The 19241-nt window shown below is 48.3% G+C and overlaps 1 protein-coding gene across 2 annotated transcripts; it reads left to right on the forward strand.

Annotated features, from left to right (window-relative positions):
• The first annotated feature begins 1118 nt into the window (after positions 1-1118).
• Positions 1119-19226, forward strand: PYROXD2 (pyridine nucleotide-disulphide oxidoreductase domain 2). Of its 2 annotated transcripts, XM_081005872.1 has the most exons (16): positions 1119-1307; positions 2170-2189; positions 2403-2496; positions 2591-2664; positions 4886-5041; positions 5754-5907; positions 6913-6974; positions 7106-7203; positions 8448-8589; positions 9387-9521; positions 11193-11265; positions 13299-13455; positions 15038-15192; positions 15677-15783; positions 16040-16160; positions 17260-19226. In XM_081005872.1, exons 1-16 carry the CDS (start codon positions 1166-1168, stop codon positions 17328-17330), a joined length of 1761 nt encoding a protein of 586 aa, XP_080861998.1. In that variant the 5' UTR covers positions 1119-1165; the 3' UTR covers positions 17331-19226. The 2 variants fall into 2 exon arrangements, with proteins under 2 accessions (XP_080861998.1, XP_080861999.1); XM_081005873.1 differs by lacking the exon at positions 4886-5041.
• The last annotated feature ends 15 nt before the right edge of the window (positions 19227-19241 follow it).

Below are 19241 nucleotides of genomic sequence, written 5' to 3' on the forward strand. Positions count from 1 at the left end.
TTTTCCAATATCATACTTGAGCTCAAAGTGCACCATAACATTTTAAAAGTAAAATATGTCAATCTATATCCACATCGGCATAATACCCAAACACAATAGATGAAACCTACAAAAACAGTAAACAATTCAATACACAATATAGTTCGTTATGCTTAAGTTCCTCTGGGGGCTTTTATTTAGAAGGCGGGGTATAAATAAAATAATTCTAAACTTAATGTATCAGAAAAAATATATTTATATTATTTGTATTACATTTATATCTCACTTTTCCTACAAGGTGGACAAAGTGGTATGCAGGATTCTCCTCTCCATTTTATCCTCAAAACAACCCTGTGAGGTAGGTCAGGCTGAGAGATTGTGATTTATCCCAGGTCACCCAGCAAGCTTCATGGCTGAATAGGGATTTGTCTCCCAGGTCCTAGCCCAAGACACCAATAAGTAAGCCTGACCGATGACAGTGGTTTACCCCTGAGTAAACATGCATAGAATTTCACTGTTGAGTCTGACTGACTGCTGCTCCCTGCCTGGAAATAAGAAATCTAACAACACAAAACACTGTGGCCAAGCCAAGGAAGCCTTGGTGTCTTTGTAGGTGGATTTCACGCCTATCTTTTTTTAACCGAGGGTCGTTTTGAGTCGCCTCTTGCAGCCCAGACACAGATTTAACGCCTCGGTAAGCGCCAGGTTAGCCTTCCTCATGCTTCAAGCTGATCATTGACGTTGACAAGTTCTAAGGCTGACTCTTGATCAAGACAAATAGGCAGCTCGCCTGGAGCCGCATTAGCGAGGCTTTGCTTGTCCCTGGCTGAGGAGCTGCTTTGCGCGCTCACGTCGCAGCTCGGGCCCTCTTGCACTTACAGTTTAGTACTCCCCACAACTCTTTCCATATGTCTCTTTGGCCAGATAAGGGCCCCTCTTCGTGCATCGGATGAAGGCAGCTGCAACTTGCAGCCCAGGAAAGCACATGTGTCCCCCAGTATAAACTTAACGCGCGCCTTCTCTCTTCTCCTTCCTCCTTTCCCTGCGGACCTTTGCATTTGGGGCGGTTCACTGCCCTCCCTCTTCCTCTCGGCCCCTCCTTCCTTGCAAGCTCCCCGCCCCACGCCCCTTCTCCCTGGGACTGGACTGGAAGCGCCAGGCGAATGGCAAAGTCCTTCCAGGCGTCATGATGGCCGCGAGGCCCCGTCGGTGGCTGCGCGCTGCTGCTGCTGCTGCTCTCCTGAGGATCCCGGGGGGCTGCAGAGGGTGCCACGTCGGGGCTGCTGCCTCCCTGAAGCGGGAGTACGACGCCGTCGTGATAGGGGCAGGTGGGTGGCTCTGGCAGAAAAAGCAAGGGCCCGGCGTCCAGGCGGGAAACATAAAAGTGGGGGTCACTCCGTGCCCCCCCCCCGAACAAGATGCCCAGGGCGGTCTAGCAGGGGGGCCCGTGCTAATGAATGGTTCCCACGAGGAAGAGGAAAGCCAACTTTCCTGCAGGAGAAGAATTGCGAGTAAGTGGGCAAAGAATGGTCTTAGGCTGGAAAAGAGCAGAAGGTTGGTTTTGAAAGACGAATGGCCAAATATAGGGAGGAAAAGACTTGTTCGAAGCATCTAGCTGTGATGGCTATGCTCATCCTCCACAGTCGAGGCAGTCTGCTGGATGGGCCACTGACCTGATGCCTCAGGTTCTCTATCTATCTATCTATCTATCTATCTATCTATCTATCATCTATCTATATTGCCTTTATATCCCAGCTTTTTCTCCAAGGATCTCAAGGTGGCATACATGGTTCTCCCCATCCACAACAACCCTGTGAGGTAGGATAGGCCAAGAGGCAGTGACCGACCCAAGGCGAGCTTCATGGCCAAGTGGGGATTTCAACCTTGGTGCCTTAGGTCTGGGTCCAGCAGGACATACTGGCTTACTGGTTTGGTGGTGCTATGCAAAGGGAGGACGCTTTAAACTGGAGGAAGGGTGGCTGGGATTGCCCATTTATTTGAGAGAAAGCTCCAGTGAACTCAGCAGGGTTGACTTCTGAGTAAACATGCTTCACTTCAGACTGTGGGACACAGTTTTGGAAAAGAACAACTTTAAAGAAGCCTTTAAAAAAAAGAAGTGCATTGTGGCCAAGTAAATTGTGGGAGGAGGAGGTGGCCCAAATCAAAGCTGCTCATCTTGTCTCTTTGCAGGACACAATGGACTGGTGGCTGTGAGTACTGAGAACTCCTGAGGGGACATGGCGTCAGGCCTTTTGGCCCTCTGGGAAGAGATTGGCTCGGAGGGAGGGGGCTGCTGGTCCCTACCTGGCTTGTCATCTGGGGAAGACCATCTTCTTGCCTGGTGATTGTTAAGTTCAGCAAAAGGCACGGGGTAAGCAGCTGGGACTTCTTCATGGCTAAGGGGATGCTCCTTGCATCTTCAGGCTGCCTACCTGCAGAAAGGTGGTTTGAAGACAGCTGTGCTGGAGAGAAGACACCTTGTGGGAGGTGCAGCAGTCACCGAGGAGATTATCCCAGGTAAGAGCTGTGCTTCCCGGGTGCTGCCCTCCAGCTTCTCCAGGCAGCATCCCATCGCTGCTCCTCAGTGCACCTGACATGTCCTGTTCTACAGGGTTTCGCTTCTCCAGAGCCTCCTACCTGCTCAGTCTGTTGAGACCCCAGATTTACGCAGAGCTGGAGTTAAAGGTATGGGCTGTTTGCTTGTGCTGGTGGGGCAGGGTGAACAATGACAGTGGGAATTGCTGGGTTCCTGCATGGTTTCTGGCCATTTTTGCTTGTCATTTTTTGGGCACCCCTGAAGCTAAACGCCTACCAAATTCTCTTCCCTTCCTTCCAAAAACAAAAAGTTCTGATTTGCTGAACAGACCTTGTATCTTCCCAATTATCCAAAGTTACCATGTAACAAAGACCAGGGCAGTCTCTTTTCACTCTGCTTTTCCCCACTTTTTAATCTTTAGCCAGCAATTTCAATCCAGGAAGTCAGTCATAGTTCTACCATAGGCCCAGAGGCGTAGGAAAGAGAGGGGGGGGGGCAGTCTGCCCCAGGTGCCATCATGGAGGGGGGTGACAAATTATCAAGGAACAATTACTGCCCTACTAGGGTGGTTCATAAAAAACTTTTTTTTTAAAAAAAAATGCCTGCTCTGAAGGTCTTATCTTACTACACTGGGGATTAGTGTAGATTACTACATGCAGGAAATTAGTGAAATTTCATGCATATCAGTTAATATCTTGACCCTTCTCCATGAAAATAGCTGTTTACTTGGCCATTTTCCTATGTCGTGAAGGCTGAAATTTCAATTCACTGCAGCCATCCTACTGCCCTACCCTCCGCTGGGCTTCCCGGGTCCTGGAAAGTCGGCCTATGTGAAGAAAATGAGACTAGGCTGAGTATATTAGGCCTTGCCTTCGCCTTGCCCCCTTGCACGCAGCCAATTTTTCTTGATTTTACTGCTGTGGTGTTTTTTTGTTTTTTGTTTTGGTAAACCACTTTGCAGGTTTTTTAAAACAAATTTTATTAAATAAATAAACAATAAATATAAATAAAATAACACAAGCCAAAACACAATCCATCCTGTAGATTTAAGTATCTGTCCGTAGTCGCCTACTTGTTATCAGAGGCCCAGAATCCACATTCCTTTGTAAGAAAACAAAACAAAACAAAACAACACAGTGGGGGGGGGGGGGGGAGACAAGAAATTTTCTTCACCGGGTACCACCTGACCTTCCTACTCTTCTGCATAGGCCCAGCCCTGTAGAATCCTATGCCAGAGGCCTCTAAACTCATACTGAAAATTACTCTATTCTACTAGGATTCTGTGGACAATTAAAAATACATCTTTCCATAATCATTAATTCAATGATCTCTGGTTTTAATTTTATACGTGTTGTTATATATCAATACTGTGGCAAACCACTTTGATATTTTAATGATCTTTTAATATTTTTTTAAAAATAATTTTTAAAATAATTTTTAAAAAGTATAAACAAACAACAACAAAAACAATTCCAAATCCAAATATTGAGCTTACTCTGAACCTCCTGACTTTCCCCCAACCCCTCCATGGGTCCTAATGATCATATTTACAGCTGCATATCAGTATTTATCCAAAAAAAATTCCTTCTAAATTATCCATATTTTCTGTTACTTTACAAGTGTGATTAAAATCCTGCTAATGTTTTACCTTGCTTACAGTGGTCTTGTAAATAAATTATAAACTTTTCCCATTGTTTTTTAAAGGTCTTTTCTTCTTGATTTCTGAGCTTCCCAGTTAATTTTGCCATTTCGGCATAGTCCGTCAACTTGGTTTGCCATTCTTCTTTGGTCGGCGTTGTCTCTTACATCTTTTAATAAATTAATATGCTTGGATGACTAAGCTACCAGGTTCATACACATTCTGACTGGAGGACCCCTGACACCCAAGTTGTACAGTCTGAAATAGTCATTCTCCATCCCTCAGTCTTGGTATCCCATTTGTCATTGAGGTAGATAAATACTTATAATCTAAAGGCTGTCAGTTACTAGGTTTAGGCTGAGAAGGTGAGGTTTTTATTCATTTAGGTTGAGAGATGACATGTGGTACAAGCCTATCCATGTTTGTTCAGAAGCGAGTCCCACTACATTCCGGGCTCGCTTCTAGTTAGATAGGTGCATGTGGGACTGCAGCCTTAATTGGCTGATGACACAGTGCATAAAATTCTGAATGATATGACCAATGGGCACAAATTCTAAGGCCAGTGTTCACAACTTGGTCTTGGTTGAGGCCCGTGGACCTGTGACAGTGAAGCCTCTCCTAAAATCCAAGGACCCAGCGGTTTATATCTGTATCTGCCTCACCTCATGTGTGTGATAATTCAGCATGTTCTGTGTCCAGGCCTAGAGCCCATGCTGCCTTCTGTCTTCCAGAGACATGGTTTAAAAGTGCTTCTGCGTGACCCTTATTCCTACACACCGCTGCTGGAGGATGCTCAGGCCGGAAAAGCCCCCCGCTCACTGCTGCTGGGGAACAACATGGCTGACACACAGAGCCAGATTGCTCAGTTCTCTGTAAAGGATGCCCAGGTATTGTGTGGAAAACTTCCTCAGGTATGGAGGGGTGAGAAACAGGCCCAGCCCAAGACATTTTGTTGCTGGAGTGGGGAATGGTCAAACACAGCCTCCCGCCCAGCCGAGTAATTTTGGCCCCTGCAGGGAAATCGCCCAAAGCATCCCTCTGGCAGTAAAAAATACAATAGTAATAATCATAGAAGCGGCTTGCTGGGTGGGCCAAAATCAATGTGCTAGCTTCCCAGCAGGTGAGTTGCTGTCGCTTACCAAGATGGGGAGCGGGGAGGCAGCAGGGAACTCAGCACATTGCAAACACACTGGCAGGAGTGTTGGATTGGCTTCGCCATTGTGTTTGCACCATCCTCCCTGCAACTTCTTGTAACCCACCTGCCGGGAGACTATTCTAGCATCTCCACCCCACTTGGTGAGTTGCTTCTGAATATTAAAGTAAATAATTTGCTTTCATGACAGCTAAAATCAGCTGCCTTAGGTAGCTTCCTCATTCTGCCTAATGGTAGCATCGGCCTGGGCAAAAGTGTTGCATGAGTCAGGGCCACAGGGCACAGGAAACTGGGCCCAAAGACCTGCAGGGACTGACTGGGCCCCAAACACTCACGACTGGCCTGTGAGAAAACATTCCCTTGGCAAATGGAAGTTGTTGTCTTGAGAGAATCTTCTTGACATGGCTGATAGAACAGCATACAACAGTTTTCTTTTTCCTTTGTAGGCCTTTCCCAAGTATGAGGCGTTCATGAACCGCTTGGTGTCAGCCATAGACCCTCTTCTTGATACCTGCCCTTTGGATGTGGCTGGTTTCAGCCAGGGCTCCCTTCTTCAGAAGCTCAGAGCCTTACGAGGCTTACGGGCCCTGATCCGTGCAGGTAAAGGATGGAGGGGCTAGATCAACATTCTTGGCCTCAGGGTGGCCTTAAATCAAGAATGTGTGCCCACTGGATTTCCCCTCATGGGCCATTTTGTGTGTGTATGTGTGTGCGACTGAACCTCTGACCTAACTACGTAAATTGGGGTAGCTAACCTTGTTGGTCTCAGACACACATTTGGAAATCTAGGGAACTGTTATGGGCACCACAAAATACCCATTTCACAAAAGAGAAATTGGCAATGCGCAGCCTTACCCTTCAAACAAATGGAAAAATTGCACTCCCCTAACAACTAAAACAACTAAATACGAGCCAAAACAGCAGGCCCCACCCCCCTCAAAAGGGTATCCTAAATAAACAGCCGATGAAAGCAACACTCAGTTGTTAAAAAATAAAAATTGGGAGGAGTAGGGAGATTGACGGGCATCAGGGGGTGTCTGTAGCTCCTGTGGTGCTCATGAGTGCCACATTGGAGACCCCAGATGTTGACGGTGTGTCAGAACCTCTATATGTGTTACTCTATGCTGGTGATGGGGCAACCTGTGGGCCCATAATCCCTGCCCATTGGTCATGGTGCCTGGGCGTGATGGGAATTAGAGTTCAATGATGTCTGAAGTTTAGCAGGTTTCTCAACCCTACCCTTCAATTATCTCTCTATCAGTCCTTTGTTGCTCTAAACACAGGTTGTTTACAACCGGAACAACCCCCCAGGCAGTGTGCTTGGAGGGGCAATAGTGGCAGAGGGCTACTGTTACTGTGGGTGAGGGCTTCTCAGAGACATCTGGTTGTCCACTGTGACAAAGGTGATGCTGAATTTGATAGACCATTTGTTTGTTCCAGCAAGGCTCATTCTTTGACTTGGCTCAGCTGCTTGCCTGACCAGCGGGAGAAGCAATGCTCACCTGGTTAAGCCTTTTGTCAGGGACTGACAGAGGTTCAGGGATGCTTTTTAACCTCTGGCTCTGTATTTGAACTACACCGGACCCCTGTTTTCCTTTTTGCCAGGCTTTACTCTGGGGAAACAGCTTCCGCAATATTATCAGGTTCTGACGGCCCCCATTTCCAAGGTAAAAACCACTTCATGACCCAGTCAGAATCCCTCCTTCTCATCAGAATGGTTTCTGCTCCTTCTATAATCAATCGGCAGGTTCCTTTAGACGTTGCATACTGAGCCTGTTCCTCTTTCACCTTGTTGCAGATCTTGGATTTGTGGTTTGAGTCAGAGCCCCTGAAAGCAACACTGGCAACAGATGCGGTGATAGGTGCCATGGCTGGTCCGCACACACCAGGCAGTGGGTAAGGTTCTCTTCAGGTGCACACAGCCTTTGGTTTTTGCCCATCCTGCCTCTGTGCACACCCTTCCCACTCCCCGTTTCAGGTCTGGCCCTGGCCTCTGTTGCTTATGTGAATACCCAGAGCAGAAGTGGGGAACCTGGGGCTCTCCAGATGTTGTTGGACTCCAGCTCCCATCAGTTCCAGCTGGTGTGGTCAGAGGTTGGGGATGAAGGGAGCTGTGGTCCAGCCACATCTGAAGAGCCTCAGGTTCCCCATCCCTTGTCCACCAGAGCCATCAGAGGTCTGCAGATGGGCAGTGCTCAACACAAGCAGAGATGAGTTATTCCTTACTTAAGAACTTCGTGGGCCAGGTTCAACTAACTAGCTGCACTAGCAGAAGGCAGCACAATGAGTCCCGCCAGCACAATGGGACTCCCCACCTTCCCAGTGCTGTTGTGCCCAGGTCCTGCTTGTAGGATTCCCAAAGGCATTGGGGATGCTGGACTAGATGGCCAGTGGTCTGGTCTAGCCTAGCAGAGAGCCAGTGTGGTGTAGTGGTTAAGAGCGGTAGACTCGTAATCTGGTGAGCCAGGTTCGCGTCTCCGCTCCTCCACATGCAGCTGCTGGGTGACCTTGGGCTAGTCACACTTCTTTGAAGTCTCTCAACCCCACTCACCTCACAGAGTGTTTGTTGTGGGGGAGGAAGAGAAAGGAGAATGTTAGCTGCTTTGAGACTCCTTTGGGTAGTGATAAAGCGGGATATCAAATCCAAACTCTTCTTCTTCTTCAGGTGCTTCTTGCACTCTTACCTTTTGTTCCTTCCCTGTCCCCCCCCCCCCCCACCTTCCCATCAGCTCTGGCTGATCAGGAGAACCACCCCCTCTCTGGGAGGAGAGAGGAGATTGTTCCATCAGACAAGCAGAAATGCTTGCGCCGACAGAGCGATCTCCTTAGCGCTGCTTTGAATTCCGCCCCAGGCTTTTAATTTTTTTGTCGGTCCTTCGGGACTGAAAATGTAGGGCATTAAATATTGTAATAAATAAAGCCATTAATGATAACAACGTGCACGAAGGGGAAAGTGCCATGCATTGTAACAGAACCCTGCTTAGATGAATGCAAGCAGGAGGTAAAGAAAGCTGAAATGGCGCCAAGCCTGTCAAGCACGCCTGGCCAGTTTCTGCTGGGGAGATGCTGCGTCTTTTGCCATGCTCTGGGAGCTCGGAGCCCTGCCTGTGGCAGCCCCTAACTCTTGGTCTTTCTCGTAGGTATGTGCTGCTGCACCATGTGATGGGTGAGCTGGAGGGGCGCCAGGGGGCCTGGGGCTATGTTGCTGGGGGCATGGGAGCACTTTCCCAGGCCCTGGCCAATGCTGCAACTGCACTCGGGGCTGAGATCTTCACGGAGAAGGTGGGTGGATCCAGTGAAGGGCAAGCAGTGCAGTGCGAGGGATACTGACATAATGGGATGGCACAGGGGAAAGAAGTTATCCTGGCACAATTCCCAGAGGGGTAGCTGTGTTCGTCTGTGTGGCAGCAAAAACAACCTAGAGTTTTGTGGCACCTTAAAGATGAACAAGTCTGGCAAAGGCTTTTCTGGACCAGAGTCCACTTTATCAGATGCACAAAGCCTAATCCTCAGTCACAGCGACATACATATTTACAAATGAAGGCAAGAGCCTTGAAAGCAGCGAGGCCAGAGGGAAATTAAAAGCAGAAAAAGTGCAGGCAGAAGCAATGCAATTATAGCCAGAATGCACACAGAGTCAGTGCAGTGCCTGTTTGCAACTGCAGTGAGAGGTGACAAAACTCTGCAAAGCTGAGTTAATTAACGTCTGCAGCGGGACAGGAAATCATTGTCTCTATTCAGACCCAAATGGATAGAGGCGAACCTCTCTGTGAAGTGTGCTTCAGCAGGCTCTGGTCCACAAAACGCCCTAGTGATTTTCCTGGAGCAGTGAATGCAATCGCTTGGTCCCAATGGGATGCCACGTTTGGCATGCAGCAGAAGACAGAGGCAAAATGACACCCTCCAAAATGACAGTGATGTTGGCATCCCTGGAGATTTTGGTGGGGAGGATGAGAAGCTGAAGCCGGGGTCCTTCCTACCCCTGCTGGTATCTTGTTGATATGGGGCAGGTGAGAATTAGCTTTCTCCACGGACGCATTTATACTCTCAGTTACTTCTCCCTCTTCTCAACCCTGCAGGCTGTTGCCCAGATTCTTCTGAGCTCAGATGGGAAGGCGCAAGGTGTTTGCCTCCAGGACGGAACAGAAGTGAAGAGCCGCCTGGTCCTGTCAAATGCATCTCCGCAGCTCACCTTTCTGGAATTGACTCCTCAGGTGAGTCCTCCTCCTTGGCATAGCATGGGAAGCCTTGGGGGGATTCTCCAGACTTGTCCACTAGCCTTGCTTTTTCCTATCAAGCAGCAGGATGCCCAGAGCTTGCAAAGGATGTAAGGTAGGTCTATTTGCCCTCTGGTCCTTGAGGAACAATGCCAGTTTATTACAGATACCCTAGAAGAGTGGGGAGCAGAGGCACCCCCTTTAAGGCTGAGCCCTCACCTAGGAATGATCGAGCAAAATATCCTGCTGTTCTGGTCCAGGCTAACTGTGAAAGCCCAGTTTCTACAACTCAGTAGCCAGTTGCACTGTCTTGCTTTCTGTACCGGCAAACCAGAGTGTTGCTGTGAAAGGAGGAACTGAGCTGACCAGAGACTGAAAGCATGGAGAGAGAGGGAGGGAGAGTTGAGGATGAGAGTGAAGAAGCTGAGCCCCAAACAGTGTGCTTCTGGTTTCTCCTACTCTTCCATAATAGCAATGAACTATGCATTTTCAGTACAGCTGGAAACCCTCTCAAATTTAATGTTTACTCTAATATTGGACCACTTTGAGCCACCCTACCTTAAAAACACTTCAGGGCTCTCTGGTCTGCTGTGTTCAGGGGGCGGGGAGGTACTGTCTGGGAGTGCTGCCTTCATAGGTAGATTACTATTATTAGCTTTTAATGTTTGATGTTTTGGTGTGTTCCTTTATACTTCATTGGAAGCCGCCCATAGTGGCTGGGGCAACCCAGTCAGATGGGGGGGGTGCAAGAAATGTATTATTATTATTATTATTATTGGTGGACTTGTAAAAGGGTAAAAAAGTATTGGAAAATGATAAATAATGAATTGAAAAAAATGTTCAAAAGTACTTTTCCAAAAAAACAACAACCCAGTATCTTTTCTGTTGGGGATAATTCAGACTGAAATTCCCAGGTGTCAAAAAAGGTTATTTATGTATGCCACTACTGCGGCCCATGTTTTGTTAGCCCCAAAATGGAAAATGAGCAAGGTCCCAACCAAAGAAGAAGGGCAACTTAAATTGACAGAATATGTGCAGCTTGCAGACTTAACATATGGGATAGGAGAACAAGAATAACATACGTTTAGAGAAGATTGGAAAGTGTTTATTTAATATATGGAAAATAGCTGTGTACAGCTGAAAATGCTGGCAGCATTAAGATAATTTCAACAGTGTAGATAAGTTTTGATGGATGTAGTAATGGAATACTGAATGGTATAGTTTTTGTAAAATATGCAGGGATTTATGATATGCAGAATGAACCATGGAAAGAGAAAAAGGGAAGTCATTGATATCTTAAGGATGTAAAAATCAGTACTTTAGTACTTTAAATTGTAAAACAGAAAATTTAATTAAAAAATTATATAATGTGTTTGTGTGTGAAATGTTGAACTATATTATTTATTATTATTATTATTATTATTGGCATTAGCATTGGAATCAGAGGCAATGAACTGGCTGCCCAGGATGCTAGGACAGCAACACCCCTTTGGGGGACTGATTACCAGCTGTTAGAAAGTGTGTATGTGTGTGTGTGTGTGTGTGTGTGAGAGAGAGAGAGAGAGAGAGTGAGAGAGAGAGAGAGAGCGCAGTTTAACCTCCAGTTTTCTTCCAGATACCAAACTATATCCACAGGATTCTCATTATGTGTCTGGCTCTTCTCTCTAGGAGCAGCTGCCCCCAGAATTTGTCCAGAGAATCTCCCAGTTTGACTCACGCTCTCCAGTCACCAAGATCAATGGTGAGTATTTCATGGAGGCAAAGTGAGCCAGATGCTTACATGCAAAGGTTCTGCACTTCCATGGTCCTGCAAACAGCAGGCAGGAGAAGAGTCACCCTGTGGATGAAGAACGTGAGCATTTACATGTGGAAGAGAACGGAAGTCTTTCAATGTCTTGCCCAAGGGCAGTAGATGCAAACATGGACCTTGTGATCAAGTGAGGCCAGCAGCACCATGTGTGGCCAGCAGAGGGAGCAGTAACACTACTAATGGGTGGTTTTTCAAGAAGGTTTCAAGGAGCAGGTTCATTCTTTTGTATGTCTCTTCCCTCCGCCTGCCCCCCGCCCAAAATCATGCTCAAAGCGGATAATAACAAAGAAAACAGGAATGCATTTCAAGCAAACACTACAAAAACAATTTCATCACAACAGCAAAACAAGAGCAAATGTAATAACATTTTTTTAAAAATGTGTTTTGATACAATAAATATAACAAGATTGCTTAAACAACATGCAGCATTCAATAGCAAACATACCAAGGGGGCATCAGTTTCACCTTAGTCCTAGAAACACCCCTTTCCCTGACGTTGCTCAGGGTCCCCCCCCCCCCCCCCGCAGCACTCGCAAGGCTTCCAAGGGCAAGAAGGGTGGTGGTGACTGGAAACAAAATGATGTGGTCTAAGTCTTCCCAATAAAATGCCCAGGCTGGCTGCTGGGAGAATAGAGGGAAGAATTGGGGAAACAAGACTCCAGGGCTCCCATTTTCTCTTCCATAAGAGCCCTGGGTTCACCCTGCTCTCCCCTCCCCATGAATATTTATGCAGCTTTCTCCTAAAACCTCTTAATAATCAAAGAAGTGGTTGGTAGCCTTCCCCGCCCCTTCCCCTGCTGTTTCCTTGCTGATAGTGTGTTGGTGGCAGGGGGCATATATCCAGCCAGGGCAGAGGGACTGGATGCTCCCCTTCTCACAGATGACTGGCCTGCCTGCTCTTTCCCGCTTTCCTGAAGAGGCTGTTAATAAATCCAAATACCACTTGGCTATAAAATAACAATGAGTTCATGCAGCTGCACCCGGACGCACTATAATAAATTAGGTGCAATGTGCTAAAAAGTGCACCTCCCTCTTGCACCAAAAGGCATGCCACTCTGACACCACAGAGGGTGTTTGTGCTTTATTTGGAAATGGGGACATTGCTTTTAGAACTTGGAAGCAGGTCCACCACACAAATGCGCGTGGAGGCAGAGCAGGGGTGGGGAATTGCAGGCCCTCAAGTGCCTTGGGACTCTTCCCAGAATGCACCCTCAGCCTTACTTTACATCCTTCTTGTTTTTGCCCAGCCAGAATGAAGATCATGAGTGGCTGGGGTCTCACTGGCACCGCACCGCGCAGAGTCCCAGGTGGCCTGAAAGAAAAGTAATAATAATTTATTATTTATACCCCGCCCATCTGGCTGGGTTTCCCCAGCCACTCTGGGCAGCTCCCAACAGAATATTAAAAACACGATAAAAGATCAAACATTAAAAACTTCTCTAAACAGGGCTGCTTTCAGATGTCTTCTAAAAGTCAGATAGTTGTTTATTTCCTTGACATTGGATGGGAGGCGTTCCACAGGGCGGGCGCCACTACTGAGAATTCTTGCAGTGAAGGAACCCCCAGAAGGCCCTCAGAGCTGGACCTCAGTGTCTGGGCTGAACGATGGGGGTGGAGACACTCCTTCAGGTATACTGGGCCAAGACCGTTTAGGGCTTTGAAGGTCAGCACCGACACTTTGAATTGTGCTTGGAAACGTCCTGGGAGCCAATGTAGGTCTTTCAAGTCCAGTGTTATGTGGTCTCGGCGGCCACTCTCAGTCACCAATCTAGCTGCCATATTCTGGATTAATTGTAGTTTCCAGGTCACCTTCAAAGGTAGCCCCACGCAGAGCGCATTGCATTAGTCCAAGTATTGAAAATGAGGGGGAATAAGTGGGAGTTGTGGGGCTTAGCACAAAAGACTTTGCTCCTCCCCTGACATCACCCCTGTCCAGCCTCACCCTCTGTTCCTTCTGTCCACAGTGGCTGTGGATCGGTTGCCTGATTTCCGAGCGGCCCCCAATGCCAGGGATGGCTGCCCCTTGCCCCATCACCAGTGCTCCATCCACCTCAACTGTGAAGACATACAGCTCTTGCACCAGGCCTTTGAGGACGCCTGCCAGGGGAGACCGTCAAGCAGGTATGAGTGGGAATGCTAATCCCTGCAAGGACTGACTGGCACAGGTGGGCAGGATGGGGAATCCTTTGGCTAAAATTGGCCCCATCCTAGCCAAGGAACAAGAACAGCTAAGGGAAAGAGTGTGCTTAAAACTGAGTTACAAGGGGCTCTTGTCTTGTGTCAAACAGCTGTGAGTGGACCCTGGTTGCTGCTTGCTTGCATCTGTAAAGCCCTGCCAGGCAAGTCCCCTGAGTGACCCAGGGCCTCATGTCCTGTTTCCTAACACTGCACTTGTTTGCGAATCAGAAGAGCCCAGATTTGTCTCCCTCGTTGTTGCCAAAGCCCAAGCGGAGATCAGTTGTAAGAAGGGAGAGAAAATGTAAAAATTGCAGAGGAGAGCTGACCGCTGCAGAAACCCACATTGCTCACAGCAGCCTCGTTCTGGCATAGTTCCTAGTCTCAAGACCTTACCATGATACGATCCTGGTCTAATGAGATAAAACTCCTCTTCTCGAAAAACAAATGGATATTGTCAAGTTCTTCTCCAACATATTTATAATCCTGTGTGTGCTTTGGGAAGCACTGTTTCCTACACACACAATTAGCTGTTTTAGACGCTGGAGTGTCTGCCAGCCATCTGCCCCAGGGACGAGTGCAGGGCAGACACTTTCATTTAGATGCACCTCCTGCATCGCCGGCTTTTGGCAACCGTTCTGCTCTGCCTTCCATTGCAAACTCCCTGAAACAGCAAAAGGCTCTGCTAGGTGTCTGCACACACCCCGCCCCCCCCCCCCCGTGTCGCTCTGGTTATTATCATTTGTTCAGCCCTTTAAGAGCAGAATATAAATTACATTCCCTCTTGCAGTTCACCTTGGAGTTCAACCTCTTATAGTGTCCATTGTACAGAAAACAAATAAACATGCGTGCATGCTCAGTTCCACTGAGCTTAATTTTACTTACTCCTAGACATATGTGCATAGAATTGCATCCTTGGGCTTTAAGCATCGTGTTCTTAACAACATGTTAGATTAAGCTGGAAAATGGAAAGCTGCATCTTTCAGATTCAACACTCCCAAGCCCTGGGCCACATCTGTCACAAATACAGTGATTCCCTCCTCAACGTTTACTGTATTAGTTTATGGGAATAACCATTGCTCAATAACTTTTTTTATTTTTGCAAGATCAGCACCAAGCAAGTAGGAAGTATGCAGCATTGTCCTGCATTGTTATCACTCTACATACTACGGGTCTTTTCAATTAGTTATTTCCAGGCTTGTGGCCATCTTCTTTTCTAAATATGTGTCCCCCTTACATCCCCTTCTACTGCAACAGTGATGGTGGCCCTCCAGAAATTGCTGGACTCCAACTCCCATCATCTTCAGCCAGCATGGCCAGTAGTCAGGGTTGGTGGGAGAGTCCAGCAACATCCACAATATCCAGCCCTGCATTTTGCGATACCTGCAGGTCTACAGCCAGAGTAGAGTCACTGCTGGAAGCCTTGCTGGTGCTAGATGAAAAGTTCAGTAGGGCTGAAGCAGCTGCACTAAGGTTCTTCTGGACTTGACCCCAAGGGTTCCTGCTTGGCCTCTCTCTGACGTTCCAGGCCCATGATTGAACTGTGCATCCCGTCTGCCCTGGACCCCACACTGGCTCCGCCGGGCTGCCACGTGGTCTCTCTCTTCACTCAGTACACCCCCTACACACTGGCCGGAGGGAAGCAATGGGACGACCGTGAGCGTGAGGACTATGCTGACCGAGGTACAGCCATTGCACGGAGGACTGGCAGGAGCAATGGTGGTTTTGCGCTGCCTCTCAAGAAAGGGGAGAATTTTCCATTCTTGGGAAGGCTTACCACCACCCCAAACCTTACTCCATTGGGCCATGTCTCCCATTTGCACACCCTTCTACCCTATGCTTTGCACCCCTTCTCTTTGGGGAGAGAACCCTCCTGCTTAAAACTGTGTAGCACAATCTTCTCTGGGTCTAGATGTTGCCCACTGGTCTTCCATGAGTCTCAGGGGTGGCTGGAGACCAATGCCCAGGGTCAGCTGAGAAGGGATTTCTCCATGGTGCCTAAGTGTGATTGTCTAGTCTTAGTGACTCTTGGGTGCTGAAATTCCAGTTCAATCCCTGTCAGAAAACCAGGTGTTTGTTTGGGGTGTGTGGATCCTGGGTGACTAATACTTAGCCTTCCTTGAGGCAACTCTCAGTCTTTCCCATGTGGCATCTCTTCCCCTTGTAGTCTTTGATTGTGTTGAAGCCTACGCCCCTGGGTTCAAGGCCTCTGTTGTTGGCAGGGATGTCCTGACGCCTCCAGACCTTGAGCGGATCTTTGGCCTACCTGGTGGGGTATGTATTGGCTGAGAATCTCTGTCCATAGACTCTCCTGCCCAGCTTTGCCTTGCCATGCCCTTCCAGGGCAACCTCTCCAAATTGGCTGATACGGCTTAGATGTTGCAGATGAGTTTTAACACCCACACAGACGTCTGTCCCAGCTGCCTCCCATCTCCCAGCCTCCACTTCTCGACTCCTTTTGTACTGGGAAGCAGAGATAGGGCACTGCTGCTTCCCAGCTACCTTGTCTGATGCTGCCTCTGGTTTTCAGAACATATTCCATGGAGCGATGTCTCTGGACCAGCTGTATTTTGCCCGGCCAGTGCCTTCCTATTCCAGCTACCGATCTCCAGTGGGAGGCCTCTACCTCTGTGGAAGTGGCGCCCATCCTGGTACGTATCTGGCAGGGGCAGCAACAATGAGGGAGAGAGCCTGGCCTCGGTGGGAAGGGGATGGCTAGAGAGGACCAGGGAGGAGGGTGGGGCATCTGGTTGCATTCCTGGTCCACATTTTCCTAAAAGCCCACTGGATGCAGCATTGCTGGATGCAGTTTGCCATGCTCCTCTAAGGTGTCTCTAGAGCCGGGTCTCAGGCTGTGCCTCTGGGGAGAGCAGCAGAAGGCCTTCTTTGCCCAAGGACAAGAGAGAGGGGGCACTCCATGGGTGCCCCACCCTGGAGTGGGTGGAAACTGCTGGGTTTTTTTTTACTCTTAAATATCCTGCCTGCTTGTTTAATTTTTCAGTGTATTTCTTTACGTTTCAGGTTTGCCTTTTGCCCCGCCCACTTCATCTTTTTGCCCCGCCCACTCTAGGAATGTGACCCTCCTCAGAAGGTTGGGCTCAAAGAGGTTTCCCACCCCTGCTGTAAAGGGCAGACATTTGTCTGTGCTAACCTTTTACCCTGTGCTGCAAATCCCAATGAAATCCCTCCTCTCCTCTCTTTTACTTCACCTCAAGGAGAAGGGGTTTTTCACTGTGACAGGAGAAAGGGTTAACACCGCTGACCCTCTCCCCCATAGCTTCTATTTAAAACAAAACAAGCAAAATTCAACATGTACATCAAATGCAAGCACACATTTTATGTGCTATGTCAGTGGCTTTGGCTTGGGTCTGCCTGGGATAGGTAGAGCTTTTGGTGTCTGGAAGGATAATTGGAGACATTCCCTGCCTCGTCTTCAGCCTCCTCCCTCCTGGCTAACGCTGGCTTGGGACTGGATTGTGAATCTTCTCTGTGGGGCATTATTAGGTTGTTTGAATGCTTTCTTACGACACAGCTAAGAAGGGGAACAAAAGGAGGTGCTCTCCCTTCTCTGGGGTCTTGCTGTGAGGAATTTTGGTCCCTTCCTATTCCTGCCCTGCTAGGGGGTGAGTGAACTGGGTTCAATGATTCCCAGTGGCAAATACCCACAAGAGTTCTACCCTTTGGCTTGCTGGCTGTGGACCCAGTTAAGCTGCCCACCCTCTTCTTGCAACATCTCCCTTTTCTTCCCAGGAGGAGGTGTCATGGGAGCGGCGGGGCGCAATGCGGCTAGAATGGCACTGGAGGATTTTAAGAAGCTGTGACCTCCCCAGTAGGACCCTTGAGCTGCCCTGGCTCAGGAAAAGGGATGGACGGGAAGCCACTTTGCTGCATTCTGTCTCTGGGCCCAGTGCTAGAGAGAGATCTCCGGTCTTTTGCTCTGGGCATTGCAGAGCCATGTGGGCACTGCTCTTGCAGATAGATGGACACAGGTGTGCCACAAGCGTGTTTGCAAAATGCTCTTGCTACCATTACCTCTCCCAGCTTTATAAATCAGCTAATGCGCTCCTCCTAAATACTCCTATTGTATCCAAGGCTGCAGTTTCTTTCAAAGGCTCCGGTTTCTGCTTCCTTCCTCCTTGGGCTGGTTGGGAGATGCATCCTGTGCTTCCTGCTACAGGAAAAGGGGCAAAGTTTAGAGTCCTGGGTGAGGCTGGCTCCTGAGTAGAGACTGGGTATTTTAGTAGAATAGGGACCCACTGGGTTAAAATGCCCTGCAGCAGCAGCATTTCTTCTGAAAGCCCGTCTCTGCTGCCAAACCTAGGAAATAGGAGTCTGCCTTTGAGAGTCTGACCATTGGGTCCATCTAACTCAGGAGTGTCTGCACTGATTGGCTGCAGCTCTCCAGGGTTTCAGGCAGGGATGCTCTCCAAGCTCTACCTGGAGATGCCAGGGATTGAACCTGGGACCTTTTGCATGCAGGCAGATGCTCTGCCGCTGAGCTTACATCCCTTCCACCCCAACTTACAAGACAGCATCTTGGCTTCTGTTCCTTAATGCGCTAAAACACAAACATTCTGCAAATGTGGCTCCAAACACTGAACAAACTGTGCTGAGAAACAGCTTAAGATCTACACATCTCTGGAAGCTCAGTGTTTCATGCCACCCCAATCTCAGAGCGGCACAGGATTCCAGAGTTTCCAGGGTTTATGTTTCCTTTGGAAATGAGGCACAGCAGAGACTGTGGTGTCTTTATGATACATGGTTTATTTACACACATATACAACCTGAGCCTGCGATAGAGGGGTTCCCAGCATCAACACCCCTAGAAGGTATTGTTTTTCCTCATAGCCACAGCCTTGGCATCCAGCAGAAATCAATCATTTCTCTGCATCTCTCCCTTTCCAGCTTGCAGCTTTGCTTCTAGTTCACATCACTACAACTCTCTGCCCTCCACTCTGCCTTTGTCCTTCTAAGTACCCACGAGTTGGGGGAGGGGCACCACCCACTTGCCATCTTGCACAGAACCCCTTTCCTTTGTTCCCCATAATGGCCCATTGCCCGTGCTATCGCCTCAACAGGAAGCTAGTCTGGCTTATGTTTTAACACTTGCTGGGTCCAGGAGTTAGGAGTGTTCTAGCATATAGCCTGTTCCCCACCCCCAATTCATAACACAAGAAACAAGGCCAAGTTGTTACAGTGCTGCCTTAGCTAAGGGGCAAGGAGAGTCAGCTGCTGTTCATGTCTGTTGACCTTGTGCTCCCTATCCAAAGCCGGACATGCCTGGCTGAGCCCAGTCCAAAAGAGCCATATTTCTCACTAGCAAAGAGCAGCTGCTTGCAAACACCTCTCTGCATTCGGACTGCAAATCCAGCTTAGGAAGTGGCCGGTAGCCAGCTGTCCTCTCTGGCAAGAGCCACTGTGGGTTTTGTGTCCGAGGCAGCCTGAGGTTCCCACGAATCAGTTGCACTGGCTTTCATCCAGTTCCATCCCATTGAAATCAATGGGGATAAATCAGCTTAAATCTAAATACTCTGCTTTAATTGGCGGATGGAACCTAGCCAAAGTGTGTTGACACAATAAGGAAAAATCGATAGCTAACTTTCCTCCCTAGCTATGATGGATTGATTTCATGTGAAGAAATGATTGTAAAATCATTGCCAACGGTACACTTAGAAAATATATGTCCAAAGATTAAAGACTTTTTAAAAGACTGAGAACCCAATCTTCCTTTG

Source organism: Podarcis pityusensis (assembly GCF_964106645.2).
Source record: "Podarcis pityusensis genome assembly, chromosome: 5".
In the NCBI taxonomy this organism is placed as follows: domain Eukaryota; kingdom Metazoa; phylum Chordata; class Lepidosauria; order Squamata; family Lacertidae; genus Podarcis; species Podarcis pityusensis.

Excerpts from the sequence above, each read along its gene's own strand:
- PYROXD2 (XM_081005872.1), top strand. The coding sequence starts at position 1,166 with ATGATGGCCGCGAGGCCCCGTCGGTGGCTGCGCGCTGCTGCTGCTGCT. Across the intron at positions 2,497-2,590 it reads CACCGAGGAGATTATCCCAG|GGTTTCGCTTCTCCAGAGCC; the intron begins GTAAGAGCTGTG and ends CCTGTTCTACAG. Across the intron at positions 9,522-11,192 it reads TTCTGGAATTGACTCCTCAG|GAGCAGCTGCCCCCAGAATT; the intron begins GTGAGTCCTCCT and ends TCTTCTCTCTAG.